We start from the raw sequence: 19,377 nt of genomic DNA on the forward strand, positions 1-19,377 counted from the left end.
TAGTTGAGAATTTGTAGTGAGTAGTGGGTCCATGTTCCATCCACTTAGCTCACATTTCCTAGTTTATAGCTATTGTTTGTTTAGTGTGTTAGTGTTATATAAAGCCTTGTACTTGTTTTCTCTATGAATGCACGTAATTCCGTTTTCATAATTCTTTCTTTGCATCTCTTCTTTTATATTCAACATGGTATCAAGAGCCAAAATGATCTAAAGGGCTTGTGAGGTTCAACCACATTAATATATATAGATATATATATTTCGAGAGTTTACATTCTATCAAATGACATCAAGCAAATTTTCTCTTCCTATTCCCCTATTTAATGGTGAAAATTACCATTCTTGGGTGATAAAAATGAAAACTTACTTAAAAGCTTTGAGTTTATGGGATGTGGTAGAAAATGATGATCCTCCCTCCACTCTTCCAAACAATCCCACCGTAGCCCAAACAAAAAAATATGAAGAAGATATGGCAAAGAGGCCAAGGACACTCTCTTGCTTACATTCGGCATTGTCGGAAGGGATTTTCACACTTATAATGGCATGTGAAACTCCTAAAGAGGCGTGGGAAAAGCTTGAGGAGGAATTTGAAGGCAATAGTCAAACCAAGTTGATGCAAATTTTAAATCTCAAAAGGGAATTTGAGATGCTAAGCATGAAAAAATCCGAAGGTGCCAAGGAGTACGAAAACCGAATGATGGCTATTGTCAATCAAATAAAACTCCCCGGTGGTGATTCTTCAAGTCAAAGAGTAGTAGACAAGCTCCTTGTAACTCTTCCGGATAGGTATGAAACAAAAATTTCTACTCTTGAAGACTCAAAAAATCTGTCTACTTTAACTTTTGGAGAGTTGATCAATGCACTCCATGCTGTTGATCAAATAAGGCAAATGAGAGGAGAAAATGATGACTCAACCAAAGGTGAAGAAGCTTTTTTGGCCAAAACTTCTTATTCTAAGGGGAAAGGCAAAATTCCTCAATGTGGTGTATGTAAGAAGCTCGGTCATGAGGAAAATCAATGCTGGCATAAGGGAAAAACACAATGTTTTAAGTGCAAATGATTTGGGCATTTGACAAAACATTGCTGATCACAAAATGAGGAGCATGCAAGCATGGCACAAGTAGCCGAAGAAGAAACATTATTTTAGAGCAATGGGTGAGAAGTGCACCGTGTTGGAGAGAAGTGCTCCACAAATAGATAGTTGATGAGAAGTGCATCAACGGTGTTGGTGAGAAGTGCATCAACAAATGTTTGGTGATGAGAAGTGCATCACATATGAAGGGAAGTACTTCATAAACCAAAAAAAAAAAATAAAAAAAAAAAATCTAACACCAATTTTGAAGCAAGGGGGTGTGTTGGAATATTGCTTCAAAATGTTTTAATTAATTCAGTTCTATTTTCTAGTTACAGTAAATAGATCATGGGTTTTGCTTAGTTGAGAATTTGTAGTGAGTAGTGGGTCCATGTTCCATCCACTTAGCTCACATTTCCTAGTTTATAGCTATTTTTTGTTTAGTGTGTTAGTGTTATATAAAGCCTTGTACTTGTTTTCTCTATGAATGCACGTAATTCCATTTTTATAATTCTTTCTTTGCATCTCTTCTTTTATATTCAACAATTATCACAATAAATAACTGGCTTTTCTGTAATGAATAGACCAAGTTCAGTAAATAAATTACGGAACCATAATAACTCGCTAGTGGTATGTGCTATGGCGCGGTATTCCGCTTCGGTGGATGACCGAGCTGCACCTTTTTGTTTCTTTGAGCACTAGGTGAGAGGATTGCAACCCAAGAATATGAATGCGTGTAATCATCTTTATTGCTGGCCCAATCTGTGTCAGTGAATGCGTGAAGAGTGGACGGTGAGTTACGCGTGAGACCGTGGTCCTTGGTGCCATGTAAGTAACGAAGTAGACGTTTTAAGGCCTGCCAATGGTCAGTGGAGGGGGACTGCATAAATTGAGATAAGCAGTTTACCGCGAAGGAGATGTTCGACCAAGTTAGGGTGAGGTACTAGAGGCTACCAAGCGCAGCTCGATAGTCTTTGGAAGCAGGGAGACACGTGCCAGTGTTAGCGAGAAGAGTAGTGCCAACAGCGAAGAGTGTGGTGGCAGGTTTAGTTTCGGACATACCCAAGGTGTTAATTAAGTCACAAATAAACTTACGTTGACTAAGAAAAAGACCATGGGAGGAGGGAATGACTTCGACTCCTAAGAAATAAGATAGGACCTAAGTATCGGGACCGGTGATAATGATATCGTCGACATAGACGATGAGATATTGGTTGGGTGACTTTGAATGAACAAGGAGGAGTCCGAGGCTGTGCGGCGGAAGCCGAGACTTACAAGGAAGTTCATGAGTTCAGTGTACCAAACCCGTGGGGCTTGTTTGAGGCCATGAATAGCTTTACGTAGCATGCAAACGGCAGTAGGAGAGGCGGAGTCAGTGAAGCCTTGAGGTTGAGCCATGTAGACTTTGTCATGGAGAGTGCCCTGAAGAAAGGTGTTGTTGATGTCGAGTTAACGTAGAGACCAGCTCTTGGTTGTAGCAAGGGTCAAAATAGTTCGAACCGTTGCCGGGCGAACCACGGGACTAACTGTGTCCGTATAGTCTAAGCCGGACCGTTGTTGAAAGCCCTTAGCAACAAGTCGAGTTTTATAACCCTCAATCTCACCATTTGATTTGTATTTAATTCTAAAAACCCACTTACTTTTGATGAGGTTCGAAGCATGAGATGGTTCGACAAGAGTCCATGTTCCCATAGTGGCGAGGGAATTAAATTCGGCTTCCATAGCTTGTTTCCAATGGGGATATTTGAGGGCCTGGAGAGCAGTGGTAGGGATGAAGTGAGGGGAGGGGAGGAGAGGGTAGTAGGGCTGACATATTTCGAATTGGGTTTGAAAATATTATTTTGGGATCGGGTGATGATGCGAGGGGAAGGTGGAGTAGAAATAGGAAAGTTGGAAGATGGGGAATGTGGGGAAGGTAGGCTAGCGTCATAGGTTGTGGATGAAGGAGAGCTGAGTGAGTCAGCATGGGGGGGGGGCAAGGAAGAAGTAGTAGGAGAGGATGGGAGAGCAGAAGAGTGTGTGGGCTGGGCAGAGGAGCTGAGTAGAGGGGAGATGGATGCGGGTGAGCGGGGATGTGGGGCAGATGAGGGAGTGGGGACCCTAGATGGTGCAGGTGAGACTAGGGGAGTGGAGGGACGAGTAGGCGAGGGTGTGGGTGATGGATGCAGAAGTTGGGGTGTGGTGATGAGGGGAATGGTGAGAGAGCACCATTGATCGGTAGGGCAACGTGTGGATTGAGGGGTGTTGGTAAGTTGAAGATAGGGATATGTTTGTTCAACGAAGCGAACATGACGAGAGGTATAAATTTTGTGGGTTTATGGGTCGAAACAATGATAGGCACTTTGAGATTTTGAGTAACCAACAAAGATGCAAGGGGTGGATTTTGGTTGTAATTTGTGAGAGTTATAAGGGCGTATCATGGGTAGGATAGACAACCAAAGTTGTGTAGTTTTTGATAGTTGGGTGAAATTTGGAATAAACATTCAAAGGACGATTTGGAGGCTAGAGTAAGGGTTATCATGCCGTTGATGAGATAGGCGGAGGTGGTAAAGGCATAACTCCAAAAGGATAATGGCAGTTGCGCATGAGTGAGAAGAGCAAGGCCAGTTTCAACAACATGGCGATGGCGCCTTTCAGCAAATCCATTGTGCTCAGGAGTATGAGGGGGAGATGTGAGGTGGGAGACGCCATCAATAGTTAGATAGGTGGTGAGTGCTTAATATTAACCACCATTATCTGAATATATAGTTTTCATAGGACGATCAAAGTACTTCTCAACGAGGGCCTTGAATCGAAGAAAAATAGTTTTTGTGTCTGATTTTAATTTTAGGGGATACAACCAAATGTACTTGGTGAAGTGATCAAGAAAAATAACATAGTATTTATAATTGTCAAGAGAAGGAACGGGAGAGGACCATAAGTTAGTGAAAATAACATCAAGCGGAGCATAAGAACGTAAAGTAGATTTATGAAACGGGAGTTTATGACTCTTATTACATTGACAAGCATCACAATTGAAATTATTGAAATCGGAAATATATAGTAAGATTAAACTTAGATGCTAAAGACTTAAGAATGGGAAGCGATGGATGGCCTAGTTTGTGATGCCATGACTGAGTAGAGTTATCAGGGACAATGGCGACGAAGACTTGTGGGGGTGAGGAAAGCTCATAGATGCCGTGAGTGAGTGGTCCTTTAAGGAGAAGTGCCCCCGTGAGACGATCCTTCAATGCAAAGGAAGAAGAGAATTCAATGAGAATGTCATTTTGAGCACATAATTGAGAGATATAAATAATATTACGAAATATAGTGGGAGCACATAAGACATTGTGTAATATTAGGGGTTTAGAGGAGGAGGAAGAACGATGTAAAGAGCCAATATGAGTAATAGGAATACCCGTACCATCACCGATTACGATTTCTTCAGTGGCATCATAAGGATGATAAAGAGAGAGGGTAGAGAGATCATGAGTGATGTGGTGAGAGGCGCCAGAGTCGAGGAGCCATTGGGTGTCCGTGGCAGCAGTGGTAGTGGGGAGATGGGCGCGGGGAGGGTTCGATGAGGCAGAAGTATTGGCCTGGGGTGGGAGGGTAGACTTAGCATTAGGAAATTTTTCTTGGAATGAGGGACACTTGTAGAGTGAGTAACCAAAGGTATGACACCATTGACACTTACCTTGATAGCCTTTTGTGGGTTTCTTGGAGGAGGGATAGGTGGGTTTAGGCGGCCGATCAGAGGGATTGGATGGGTAGGACGGAGATGGATGGGATCAGGTGTGAGTGGTGTGGACGGTGGCGGGAAGAGAAGCAGTAAGAGGGGTTGTAGTGTTTATTTGGTTTTCGCGCACGAGAAGTTTCTCGTGAAGCTCATCGAAAGTGATAAGGGTGTCACGATTATTGACGCCTTCAAGGAGGAGAGCATAGGCAGGGTCTTGGATGCCATCACAAACTTGTTCGATGACATCCTCGGGGAGGACGGTGTCGTCAAGGAGGAGACGTTGATCAACGCACATGCGAATTGAGTTCATGTAATCACTAATAGATGAAGGGCCTTTGGTGATATTTTTGTATTTCGTTTTGAGTAGTTTGAGATGGCCACGAGATTGGCATGCGTTGGTGTTAGATAGAATATCCCAGGCTTCCTTGGAGGTGGAGGCACGAGAGACAAGAGGAACGAGGGTGGGTTCCAAGAGGCTAATGAGTGCACCGAAGAGAAGACGATCTTGGCGTAGCCAAGAAAGATAGGCAGGGTTCGGAGTTTCGGTTGTGGAAGAGGAAATAGTGACAGGTGGTTTGGGATGGGTGCCATCAAGGAACTGAAAGAGATTATAACCAAAGACGGTGGCTTGGAGTTGAAGTTGCCATGAGAGAAAGTTGGTGGAGTTGAGTTTGAGAATGTTAGAGAGATTGACAACAACAAGGGGGGTGGTGGGATCGGCATCGTTGGTGATGGTGGTGGAAGCCAAGGAAGGGGAAACTTACGATAGAAGCCGAAAAAAAACAGGTTCAAGATTGATCCGCTCCGATACCATGAAATTGTTAAGCTTACCTTCATGTTACGTAACTTTACAGAGTATTTATAGTACATGTGTGTAACTATGTAGAGAAAATAAAGGAGAGCTAAACAGAAGATAGCTACAGTGAGAGAAATACAAGGAGATAAGAAGGGATAATATCATACAAAAGAATATGCTAAATGAAGGGATATACATCATTAACTAAAATAATTATTCTTATCGCCCATTATCTTTGTAAAACTCAGATTCCTACACAAGAAAATCAAGTACAAGAGTAGGGGAAGGGAGGCAAATATATATACTAAGAGCGAATTAATCACACAAGAGTTGTTGTTAGTCTTAGACGAACACTTAAGCAACTACAAGAGGGGGGGTGAATTGTAGTTGGAGAGATTTTCAGACTTATTGCGGAAATAAAAGAATGATTGAAAATGAAAGAAAGAATTGCATAAAATAAGAAAGAACTAGGAACACGAGATTTTTACAAGGAAAACTTCCTAGGCCCAATAGCAAGAAAAACCTTGACCACGAGGGATTTTGACTCAATTCTCTTTAATAACTTTTAGGCCAAAAGACTCTCTTTTGTACAACCTAAACTTGGACCAACTCTGTTCCTCTAGGAACTGGTTCCCAGTCAGCCTGTTCCCCCTGAACAGTTGACTTCTCCCTTGACTTCACTCAAAGTCTTTTCTCTTTCTCTCTTCTATTTCTCTCAAAATGATTACAGACTTAGATTCACCCAACCCAATCTATAATACATCAATTTCTAAGAAGAAGAAAACCGAATGTACTTTCTCTAAGAATATTACATAAAATTCTGAAAGTATATCTAAAAGATCCGTTACAAATGTCTATTTGTAGAACCTATTTTCCAAGCACTTCTCCACGATTTTCTCCATAACCTTCTCCATGGTCTTCTCCATGATCACACGTAGCTTCACCTACTTCTCCATAATCGGTCCGTTGCATTTTTTACCGTTGGCAGTTTGTTCAGTTTGGCTTCCACGATCTCAGCCACTTCTCCACGTTCACACGCCTCACAAATAGTTAGGTTGTTGCGGTTCCTAAATTATAGGAAGTACCTCAACGTTCTTTTTGTAAGCGCCTCCTTAGGTTAGTGTTTTGCGGCACCTAGATTTTAGGTAACAAAAGATGCTGCACACACACTAACTAAATACAATATTATGGAATCTTAATATTTTTATTTGTTACACCCATAATATTAATCGGATACACAAATAAGTTATAAATAATTAATCTTGATTAAACACCAATCAATTCTTCATAAGTTATTTAACATGTTATTTGTGAAATCTAAGTAATTAAACTAATTAAAACTAGAATAATAAATAAACATACAAAATAAACTGGAGAAATAAATCTAAGACATATACAAATTACTTCTAACATAAAACTAAAAACCGAATTAATAAACTAAAAACATGCAAACTTTAATTATATGTCATTATCAAAATAGTGAAATAACAATATTCCCCCTTTTTGATTATGACAATTAATTAAATTTTTTTTAAAGGTTTTTATGTTTATTAAAAAAAAATCTACAAAGATTAAAACGCTAATCGACCCAGAAAATAAACTACACAAACTATCCACAATCTAACCTAGTTAAAAACTCTACTGAGACTGGGAACAGGATCAGACATGACTAGGAACAGAGATGAGCAAAATATACAAGGAACTAAAAAAAATTATTTGTGTTTTACATACTATCTCTTCCCCCTTTGTCATTATCAAAACCAAATATTGTACCTGCAGCACTAGAGAGTCAACAGTCTAGGCAACAAGCAAGTTGCTCAAACAGAAATCTCATAATATTAGCCATCCAAACACATAAACAGAATATGCAGGCAGAGAGTAATATTAGAGACATCAATAATCAGTCAATATGCAGAGTAAGGCAAAAAGAAACTGAAGAAAGCAAAGAGAATATTAAAAGTACTTCATGTGTCTCAGAAGGACACAAGAAGAGGAATCCAAAAGATTGTTTAATAATTACAGCCCAAAAAAATATTGTTCAAATTATCCAAACGTAAGAGAAGTTAGGGTTTGGTTCTTTTGAAGAGGGAGGAAACCACAGAATCTATCTTGGAGAGCACGCCATCCACCTTGTTCCTGATCCCAGTATCAGCATTCTTGAGTGCAAGCATTTGATCTTGCTGCTGAGAGTCCAGAACACTAACAATAGCTTCAATGGCAGTGATCCTGGTGTAAAGAAGAGACAAGGAGTCCTGAATTTCCCAGTAGCTTGTTAAACGCCAGTTGTGAGAGTAATGGAAAATCCACGCAGTAGAAGGACAGGATCAGAATCTAGGTGAATAAAACAGTTCACCTTGATCTGTCCTTCTGGAACTTGGACCCAGCCAACCTTTGGCTCTTCTGACAGACCACTGGCAACCCTCTTCATCCAACTTTCTCTTACTTCCTACTTCAACCTTAACCGGAGTTTCTTCTCTCTCAAAATCTATCTTCCATTCACCAACCTCAAGCTAGCCTAGTCAAAGTTTCTTTGTAAGATAATTTTCTGGCTCAAGAGTAAAGGAGGAACTAGGAGGTAGTTTAACTTTGCATTGTTTGAAAACAGAGGAAAGAAGATTTCCATAACCCACTTTGGTGTTATGGGTAATGCAGTGAGAGAGATGTGAAATTATCAGGGAGGGAAGGTTGATTTTTATGTTTTCAGCAAGGCAGTACATAATGGAAAGATCCATTAGACTTGCCTGGGTTCTTTTGGAGGAACGGGGTAAAATAAAACGCCAAACCAACTGAAACAACAGCTTATGAAATGGAGACAATTCTTTTTGATCTAAAGATAAAGCATTAGAATTTTCGTTAAAGAAAGCAAGAATTTTAGCATTGGTGACTCCATTTATGTTCAACTTAGCCCTACCCTTAATGTAGTCCTTGTAACCCTCATTCGGAACATCAAACCATTCCCCCAGTTTTTTCTCACTAATGGCAACTACAGACCTATTGACAACCGACACACACACACCCTCAGTTATGGTAAACCCAGAACAAAAGGTTTTCATCTCCTTCTCATAAAGACCCTTATCTATGCTAACAATTTTTAACCAATTCTGAAATTTTAAAATTTTCAACAACTCATTCCACTTAGACTTTTTGCACCATGCAATGTCTACACAAAAGCCCACAAGAAATTGTGAAGATTTTGTTTTCTTACCTCGTTTTGTAGGTACAACTTTCTTGTTCTTGTCGCTTTCAATCTCATGATCACCTCTTCCTTTTTCGGGGAGAGAGAAACTGGTGCAGAGGATGCGTTTTTGACCCAGAGAATCTGCGTCATTCTTGGATGATTCTTGAGCACTTAATTCTCAGGAGATGGTGTTTTCTCTTTCGGGAAATTTTGCATGAGCATCAGAATTTTGAGTTTTGGAAGACATGGTAACAGAGTTTTGGTGAGGTTGAAGATGAGAATGAGGAGAGAGAGAGAGAGTTGTGAATTGATGTGTGAGAAATTATGAGGGGTCAGTGATTTGATGTGTTAGGTTTATAAAGTAATCATGATTCCGTGTGAAAAAGAAAGAAGATGGTTGAGTTTGGTTTGAACGCGTATTTGGGTTTTCGATTAGGAATTGATGGTGATTAATGAAGTTACTTCACTTAACCTTAGATTAATTGAACGCGTAATTTTGGGCATAATTCAGATTAATGTTTTTAATTTTTGGACGGAAAGGTGTGAAAAGAAAAGAAAAAAAGCAAGGAAATGTGGAGAAAAGAAAAAAATTTACTCTTGCATATGATAAAAATGTGTCCATAATATACAAACCACATGCATACCAAATATGTGCAAGGACACTAAGGGTAATATTCAGAGACATATGTGAGTCCTTATACTTGACCCTAGGTGTATGAAAATTAATTCATGAAGATTGCAGGACATACTTAGTAAGAAACAATTTGGGGGGAATCAACATCATGTGTACATTTAAACAATTTTTATCATTCCTAGTTCCAAGCGTATCTTTTCAAACCTGTCCCTAGATAGAGGTTTAGTCAATATGTCAGCTATTTGATTTTCAGTAGGACAAAAATCAACTTTGACTAATCCCTTCTCTACATTGTCTTTTAGGAAATGATGTCTAATGTGAATATGCTTGACTCTAGAGTGATGAACTGGATCCTTGAAATGCAAATAGCACTAGTGTTATCAAGAAATTAGGAACACACTTGAATTTTATGCCAAAGTCACGTACCTGTTGCTTGATCCACAATACCTGAGAACAGCATGCTGCAGCTGCCACGTATTCAGCTTCTGCGTGGAAAGAGCAACGATGTTTTGTTTCTTTGAGCTCCAAGAAACCAAGCTTGATCCTAGGAACTGGCAATACCAGATGTACTTTTGCGATTCACCAAGTCTCCGGCATAGTCAGCATCGGAATAGCTTACTAGATCAAAGATGTCACTTCGAGGATAGAACAAACAAAGATCATCACTTCCTTTCAAATATCTAAGAATCCTTTTGACAGTTGTCAAATGGGATTCCTTAGGATTTTATTGGAATCTTGCACATAGACCAACACTAAAGGATATATCAGGTCTACTAGCAGTTAGATAAAGTAAGGACCAATCATACCTCTATAGAGTTTCTGATCTACGGACTTACCACTTTGATCCTCATCTAACCTTGTACCTGTTCCTATAGGAGTATGGTTTGATTTTGCTTGATCCAGTCCATATTTTTTCAATAACTCTCTTACGTATTTTTGTTGATGGATCATTGTTCCTCTTTCAGTTTGCTTAATTTGCAAGCCGAGAAAGAAGTTTAATTCTCCCATCATACTCATTTCAAATTCACTACGCATTAACTCAGCAAATTCTTTACAAAGAGATTCGTTAGTTGCACCAAAAATTATATCATCCACATAAATCTGAACCACTAGGATGTCTGTTCCTTTGGATCGAAGGAACAGAGTCCTATCAACTTTGCCATGTATAAAATCATTAGAAAGTAAGAATTTTGAAATCTTTCATACCATGATCTAGGAGCTTGCTTAAGCCCATAAAGAGCCTTATCTAGCTTATAGACATGATTGGAAGATCCGGGTTTTCAAAACCAGGAGGTTGTTCCACATAGACGTCTTCAATCAAATATCCATTTAAAAAGGCACATTTGACGTCCATCTGGTACAACCTAAAACCCATGAATGATGCAAAGGCAATCAAAATTCTTATTGCTTCTATTCTAGCTACAGGAGCAAAGGTTTCATCAAAGTCAATACCTTCTTGTTGATTGTACCCTTTGGCTACAGTCTGGCTTTGTTTCTTATGACTGTTCCATGCTTGTCTAGCTTGTTCCTGAAGACCCATTTTAGTCCAATACCTTTTGGTTTTGGCTTGGTCTCAAGGTGCCAGACCTTGTTCCTCTGGAACTCATTCAGTTCCTCTTGCATGGCGTTTATCCAGTCAGACTCCAGTAGGGCATCATTGTGATCTCGTGGTTCTGTCATAGACAAAAAGGCATGGAAAGCACAAAAATTTTTCAGTTGGGATCTCGTTTGAGTTCCTTTTCAATATCACTTACTATTAAATCCAAATGGATGGGATTTTAAGTGTTTCCACGGTCTTGGTTCAAATCTTCTTGTCTCTGCTCCTCCAGTTTGAGGAGCTTCATTCGTCTCGTCTTCTGGATGAATTTCTGGTGACTGTTCCTCCTGTATAACAGGATCAGGAACAACTATCTCTTCTTCAGAAATATGTTTTTTGTTGTTACCTGCAGATGTTAGTTCCTCATCAATGTTTACTGACTCCTCAATATGAGTCAGTCCTATTTCAAAGTCATTTTCATGACTTGGTTCCTGCAGAGAGTTAGTTTCATCGAAAATAACATGGACACTTTCCTCAACACACATTGTTCTTTTGTTGTAAACTCTATATGCCTTACTACTTAAAGCATATCCAATAAAAACAGCCTCATCGCTTCTAGCATCAAAATTTCCTAAATTGTCTTTACCATTGTTATGTACAAAGCATTTACAGCCAAAGATTATAAAGTATGAGATATTGGGTTTTCTTCCTTTGAGTAGCTCATAAGGGGTCTTCAAGAAAATAGGTCTTAGCATGACGTATTCATTGCTTCAGCCCAAAAGTTCTTCGGAAGATTGCTTGCTATTATCATCGTTCTTGCCATGTCCTCCACAGTGCGATTCTTCCTTTCTTCCACGCCATTTTGTTGTGGGGTTCTAGGAGCTGAGAAGTTGTGATCAAGACCTTCATGCCATTTTATTTGATTTCAACGAGGATCTAACTTGTTTTCCTTTTGCACAGGGTCCACAAACTTCATGGTTTGAGACTTTGGTAATTGGTAATCCAACCACCAAGTCCTTACCACTTAGCTTCTGGAGTAATGTCATACTTGCGTGACCACATCTTTATGCCAAAGAAGTGGTTCATTATCGACGGCACTTAAACACGTTAGATTGTTCCTAGGAACAAGGTTGAGATCAACAACATAGGTGTTCCCTTTCCTTGTTCCTTCTAGAATTTTGGTACCTGTTCCTGCATTACTTACTATACACTGTTCATCAGTAAAATTTACACTGTTCCCTTTGTCGCAAAATTGAGAAATACTAAGCAGATTATGTTTTAAACCCTCGACCAAAAATACATTGTCTATGGAATGTGACTTAGACTTTCCTACCTTCCCAATTGCAACTATGTTACCGGTAAGATTGTCTCCGAAGGTCACAGTTCCTCCATCATAGGCTGAAAGCGAGGAAATTTTCTTTATCTCCTGTCATGTGTTTAGAACAACCGCTATCGAGGTACCACAGGTTGTTCCCCCTCACTTTAGCCTGCATCAAAGCAATCAGTCAGTGGTAGGAACCCAGTTTGACTTGGGTTCCTCTGTGGGCTAGTATTTCTCTTAGCTTTCCAAACTTGTTTAACAAGTGGGTGTTCATTTCAATATGTTCTTCTCTGGAGGAACAGTCAGACACTAAGTGTCCACTGTTCCCACAGTAAGAGCATATTCGGCTGCTTGGAAGATCAACATATTTTTTCATTTTGTTTTTCTTCTTGTGATTGAAACCTAGCCCACTTCTTCCTTCATTTTTATATTTTTGTATCCAACTTACTGGATCAGGAAGAGTCGTTCTTGAAGATTCCATTTTCTCTTTAAGTACCAGATATTTACTCAAACTTTTTCATGTTCGAATTTTAACTTTTCGAACTCGGATCTGGTATTTATAGAGGAACTGGTTCCTTCAGGAACAAATAGTTTCAATTCAGCCATTTCCATATTCAAGAAGTAGTTTTCATTTTTAGCATTTTCAAAAGCTTCTCGAATACGTCGGTTTTCATCAAAGACTTCAAAGAATCTTTCCTCAATGTTTGCATTCACTGTTTTAAACCAATTTGAATGACCTTTGGTGACTTCTAAGGCTTTTTCTAAATTTTCTTCTCTAACACAAATGCCTTGTAGTCATCTAAGGTTTCCAAAAGTAGTTTATTAATTGATTCTTTGAAAGTTCTTTTAACTCTTCTTCAATAACATTTATGCGTACCTTGTTTTTGGCAAGTCTTCTTCTTCGTCTGTTTTTGCCATGAGACATAAGTGAGTTGTCTCCTCTTCTGGTTGTTCCTGCTCCTCGTCTGAATCGGATTCTCCCCAGGCAGCTACCATGGCCCTTCTCATATCAACTTTTGAGAAAGGTTTTTGTTGTTCCTTTCCCTTCTCCTTGTACTTTCCTTTGCTCTTTTCATTTTCCCAGAGAGGGCATTCCTTTATGAAGTGATCCGGACTTCCACACTTGTGCAACTTAACTTTCCTGGCTTTTTCACGTTCTTCCCTTTGTAGTTCTTGTTGAAGAACTTTTTGAATCTTTTCACGATCAGTGCTGCCTTTTCATCGTCAGTTTCTGAATCCTCAAGTCATCGGACTTGAGAGCCAAGCCTTAGGCTATTAGAGTCGACTTCATGAGTTCCTAGATGGATTTCATGAGTCAACAAGGAACCGGAAAGTTGTTCGATATTGAATGTGGTGAAGTCTTTAGTTTCAAGCAAGGCAGTAACCTTTGCCATCCATTTTTCATCCTGAGGAAGACTTCGTAGAACTTTACGTACTTGTTCCTCGGAGTGATGATCTTTCCTAGAGATTCAAGTTCATTTATGATGTTGGAGAATCTTGTGAGCATCTCTTGAACAGACTCCTTAGGCTTCATTTGAAATAGCTCATATTTGTGCATGAGCATGTCAATCTTTGATCGCTTGACTTCGTTTGTTCCTTCGTGAGTAACTTGAAGAAGTTCCCACATTTGCTTGGCTGACTTGCATCCCATGATTCGATTGTGTTCATGGGGACCAAGACCACAGTGAAGAATTTTCTTGGCCAAGTTGTTCATCTCCATCTTGTCGAAGTCATCTTTATCAAATTTTGGAGAGAGGCTTGGGGATGTCTTCACCTTTTTCATTTTTCTCTGTGACTTCGAAGTCACCAATCTCTATTACTCTCCAAACTTGATAATTTTCGGCCTTGATAAAAATTTCCATACGATTCTTCCAGTATGGATAATACTTGCCATTAAACATGGGTGGACGCTGAGTTGAGTAACCTTCTTCCAATCTTTCTCCTGATGTGTTCATCGTTTCCAGGAACTAGCTCCTCAGTGTTAACTGATTTTGGAGGAACTAGGCTCTGATACCAATTGTTAGTCTTGGACGAACACTTAAGCAACTACAAGAGGGGGGGTGAATTGTAGTTGGAGAGATTTTCAAACTTTTTGCGGAAATAAAAGAATGATGAATAAAGAAAGATAATTGCATAAATAAGAAAGAACTAGGAACACGAGATTTTTACAAGGAAAACTTCCTAGGCCCAATAGGAAGAAAAACCTTGACCACGAGGGATTTTGACTCAATTCTCTTTAATAACTTTTAGGCCAAAAGACTCTCTTTTGTACAACCTAAACTGGACCAACTTTGTTCCTCTAGGAACTAGTTCCCAGTCAGCCTGTTCCCCCTGAACATTTGACTTCTCCCTTGACTTCACTCGAAGTCTTTTTTCTTTCTCTCTTCTCTCTTCTCTTTCTCTTTTTCTCTCAAAATGATTACAGACTTAGATTCACCCAACCCAATCTATAATACATCAATTTCTAAGAAGAAGAAAACCGAATGTACTTTCTCTAAGAATATTACATAAAATTCTGAAAGTATTCTAAAAGATCCGTTACAAATGTCTATTTGTATAGACCTAGATTCCCAAGCACTTCTCCACGATTTCCTCCATAACCTTCTCCATGGTCTTCTCCATGATCACACGTAGCTTCAGCTACTTCTCCATAATCTGTCCGTTGCATTTTTACCGTTGCAGTTTGTTCAGTTTGGCTTCCACGATCTCAGCTTCTCCACGTTCACACGCCTCACAAATAGTTAGGTTGTTGCGGTTCCTAAATTATAGGAACTACCTCAACGTTCTTTTTGTAAGCGCCTCCTTAGGTTAGTGTTTTGCGGCTCTTAGATTGTAAGTAACAAAAGATGCTGCACACACACTAACTAAAAACAATATTATGGAACCTTAATATTTTCATTTGTTACACCCATAATATTAATCGGATACCACAAATAAGTTATAAACAACTTAATCTTGATTAAACCTAATCAATTCTTCAAAAGTTATTTAACATGTTATTTGTGAAATCTGAAGATAATTAAACTAATTAAAACTAGAATAATAAATTAAACATAACAAAATAAAATGGAGAAATAAATCTAAAACATATACAAATTACTTCTAACATAAAATAAACTAAAAACCAAATTAATAAACCAAAAACATGTAAACTTTAATTATATGTCATTATCAAAATAGTGAAATAATAGTTGCAATTAAGGAAAAATAAACTAAAGGAGAAAATGATAAGAATAATCAAACCTATGAGCATTCTACCACGTTCAGTCCCAACTTTAGATTAATACTCAACAATCTAAACAATCACTTCTATTTAAAAACAATGGTTCCATCTGGCTAATAACCTGCTACAACATCTAAACATGCGTTGTTTTTCTTTCCGCACCACTCCACAACCAGTACTAGAGCTATTACCAGAACCACCCCCCACCATTGACCCCTTCCTCTAACCCCTCTTATTCTTCGTCCCACGCTACTCCTTCTCTCCTCCACCAAAATCACATTGAAATCTATGGTTTTCTTACATGACCAATAATCAAGGTTTGAATAAAAGGAAATTCTACCTGCTGGTAGTGTCCAACTTTTAGGTTTTTTACATGATAGTACTTCTTAAATTTTTTTTATACTTGGTAGCCACAAACTTTTAGGTTTCTACGTGGTAGCAATTCTTAAGTGAGGGGGCTACCATATAGAAAACCTAAAAGTTGGGGGCTACCATATAGAATTTCCTTTTAAATAAACGTTGATCGAATAAGGCATAAAACTTCTCCTACTTAATTGATGGATTTTTTTTCGTAACACGGTTTTACTTGTGATTAATTAAAACCCCAACAATCATTACAAATGAAAAACTAAAATTTAACTTTAAAAAAAATCAAAAACTAAAATTTAATTAAAATCACAAAATTAAATTATGGGGGTGGATATACCCATCCTTCAACATCACAATTGACACCATCCAAAATCGAATCTGTAATGAAAACGAGAGAGAATGAACAAACCATGGAGGAGGTTGAAGATTTTGTCGTTGATGACAGATGTTAGGAAATCGGGTGTTGTAGATTGATTAATGCGGAATAGAAAATTAATGAAATAATAAAGGTGAGAAAACAATAAAAATGAACAAAGAAATAACATAAGGATTTACGTGGTTCAGTCAAATTTGACCTACGTCTACAGGTGGGGGATTAGGTCTTCTTCACTATAATATAGAAAATCAAAGAGAAAAATATAGGGAGTCCTAAATTTTAGAGGCTAAAAGTGTTTCATTAGTTGTGTTTATAATAATGAACATCAAGAGCCTTTTTATAATCATAAGGAACCACGTACAAACCCTAAATGATAACTTAAAAATGAAAAATACCAAAAAAAGTGTGTAGTGCACAAACCGGCGCACCGCCCGACCGAGTCGGGCGAAATCCGTCCGATCGGGCCCGTGACGAAACAGTTTCGTCAGTTCTTCGCAAATCATCATAACTTTCTCGTTTCTTAGCGGAATTGGGCATATGACCAATCGTTGGAAAGCTCTTGGAACAAACTATCACCCCCAATTTGAATTACATCAAAACCATTTATAGTTTGAGAGATATGTACATTCAAAGTTAGTCTTATGCCATTCATAAATTCAAGTCATAAATAACAATCTCCACCTTAACTTAAAACCGACCAAACAAGGTAACTCAACCTTGAACCAAGAAGTGATGATCAACCAAACACCACAGAACCTCCACCGTAAACAAAATTCCAGAAACTTACCCATTGTAGGCAATCCAAAAAAACAGACATCTTCTATAATTGTGTACGAATGCGTCTTCGAACACGAAATCTGTATACAAAACCATCACATGGCCTAGATCGAGAGTATAAAGTCACTAACGCTAAGCATGCTTCCTCAAATTGACCAAACTCGCTCTTCAAACACTTCTTCATCTCAATAAAAAACTCAAAGGCAATTCTAGAAAAGTACCAAATTTGAGATAAGAAATAACATAACTAGAACAAAATCTAATGCATAACCAAGATTGCTAATTTATTATAAACTCAAAAAACAATTTATCATAGACTCCAAAAAAGAAAATCCACACGATTTCTCGTTTTACCAAGAGATCTCAAGGGGACACCAAACATAAAGAGATCGTAGAAACTGCAGCCCCAAATCTTGTAACCCTAAAGTGCAAGATCATCATCAAAAACAGCGTCGGCAATATTTGCAGATTAACCCTCATTGGACCTTTCTCCAATTTTCTTCTTTAATTTCCAACACTCAGATTTAATATGACCCTTCAAATGACAATAGTTACAGATTTTGCCAGAATTCTTTCTACCATGAGGAACCAAAGCATTTGTGTGGGCAGAATTATTAGATTTATTAACCAATTTATTGTCAATTTACTAAAATGGCACTCAAAGAAAAGGTGTGAGTGAGACTCAATTGCATTACAATATATCCAGCATCTGCTATCAGTATTGATGCCATAGGAATGAAGTTTCTCTCGTGTTTAAAGCCTATGTTGAACTCCAAGCCATGAAATAAACCTATGTTTAGGCATAATCATGCGGTTCCATATGCCTTTATCCCAGCTTACTTTGGTGCCTTCTTCAACCAACTGCTGTTAAGTCTTCTTAATTGAGTATTGCCTGGTATGCTCAAGCTATCCCTCACTTTACACAGTTGTTTGACAATCCAACTGGCCCCTTATGGAGCTTGATAACTCCACTAGTCATTATCTTTAATATTGATAACATCGATGAATATCTCCCACAAATCATCCTTTTGCATACATATTTCTATAACCCAAACCTCTATAATTTTTAGGAGAATAAACCTAGTCCCAATTAACATAGCTCCCTTTAACACCATTTGCCTTTCCTGTGTAACGCCCCGATCTCTAAACATCATTTTTAAGTTAATTAATCCAATGTTAGCAGCGGAACTTAGATGGTCGGTACGCTACTGCCGTATTTTCCATTCGAGAAAATACAAGGCAAACATTCGTTCATGACGCTAAACATATTATAGTTATTAAAATAAGCATCTTAATTCTATAAATATAAATGTCTAAGCATAGATGATTACGTAGTTATCGTTAAACTAAGTTCGTGTTCTACTGATCATAGATTTAGATTACATAACCAATATAGTTTTCATAATTTAAAGTAGTTGACCATCCTCACTTGTACGCCATCCCGTCGTCTTCATCAGTACCTAAAACCAAAAGCAATATCGTGAGCCGAAGCTCAGTAACATACTACCCTAACAGCGTAAATTCATTTCAATTCATTTTATTTGCAAACAGGGAGAAGAGAATATAGTAAAACATATTTCAAATTTGTAATGAAATAATAGCAAAGTAAACAATTATAAATAGCATCTTGATACTTCATAAGTTCCCATTATCTTTTCATCTTTTAGCTTGGTAACTGGCGAGCATAGACATGTGATGACCCTCAAGGAGCCCAGCTCCCTTTTTGGTACACCACCATGTGATGATCCTCAAGGAGCCCAGCTCCCTTTTTGGATACACCACCATGCGATGATCCTCAAGGAGCCTCGCTCCCTTTTGGATACACCGCTGCGCACCAAAATAGCATGCGGTACCCTCAAGGAGCCCAGCTCCCTTTTCGGGTGTACGGTGGGTGCGAAGGTACGTGCACGATCATAAAGTAGATAAGCGTAACATTATACTGCCATAACCTCTTTCACTTTTATTTATCATGTTTCGTTCGTTTAGCATTCATCGGCATAAGCCATAGATCTTTCATGAATCACACTTGAGCATCAATATGTCATAAGATCATCATTTACGAAACTCATTCGAAAATAATTTAATCCCACAATCCATATAAGATTCACATTGCAAAATCCTTAACATAATTATAAACATCATTTCATAAACACATTTCGAAGGGGATCGTGGGTGTTAGCAATAGATGTTACCTTGATTCCTGCGTAATAACTTGAAAGCCGGGGGAGGCTGTAATATCCTCTTCGTTTAATCTAACCATGAAACGATGCGCAAAAATGTAAATATTCGATTTCTTTTAACAATTAACCTTTAGTTATTAATATTACTTTTATTATCGAAGATCGTTGTTGACGCTACATATATTTATTATTTAAGCTT

The 19,377-nt window shown here is 38.4% G+C and overlaps 1 protein-coding gene across 1 annotated transcript; it reads left to right on the top strand.

Annotated features, from left to right (window-relative positions):
• The first annotated feature begins 352 nt into the window (after window positions 1–352).
• Window positions 353–1,057, top strand: LOC125496749 (uncharacterized). Its single transcript, XM_048642297.1, has one exon. The coding sequence runs from the start codon at window positions 353–355 to the stop codon at window positions 1,055–1,057; it is 705 nt and encodes a 234-aa protein (XP_048498254.1).
• Window positions 1,058–19,377: the final 18,320 nt, after the last annotated feature.

The sequence above is a fragment of the Beta vulgaris genome, chromosome 4 (assembly GCF_026745355.1).
Source record: "Beta vulgaris subsp. vulgaris cultivar EL10 chromosome 4, EL10.2, whole genome shotgun sequence".
Classification (NCBI taxonomy): domain Eukaryota; kingdom Viridiplantae; phylum Streptophyta; class Magnoliopsida; order Caryophyllales; family Amaranthaceae; genus Beta; species Beta vulgaris.

Coding starts and splice junctions, on each gene's coding strand:
- LOC125496749 (XM_048642297.1), top strand. CDS start 353: ATGAAAACTTACTTAAAAGCTTTGAGTTTATGGGATGTGGTAGAAAAT.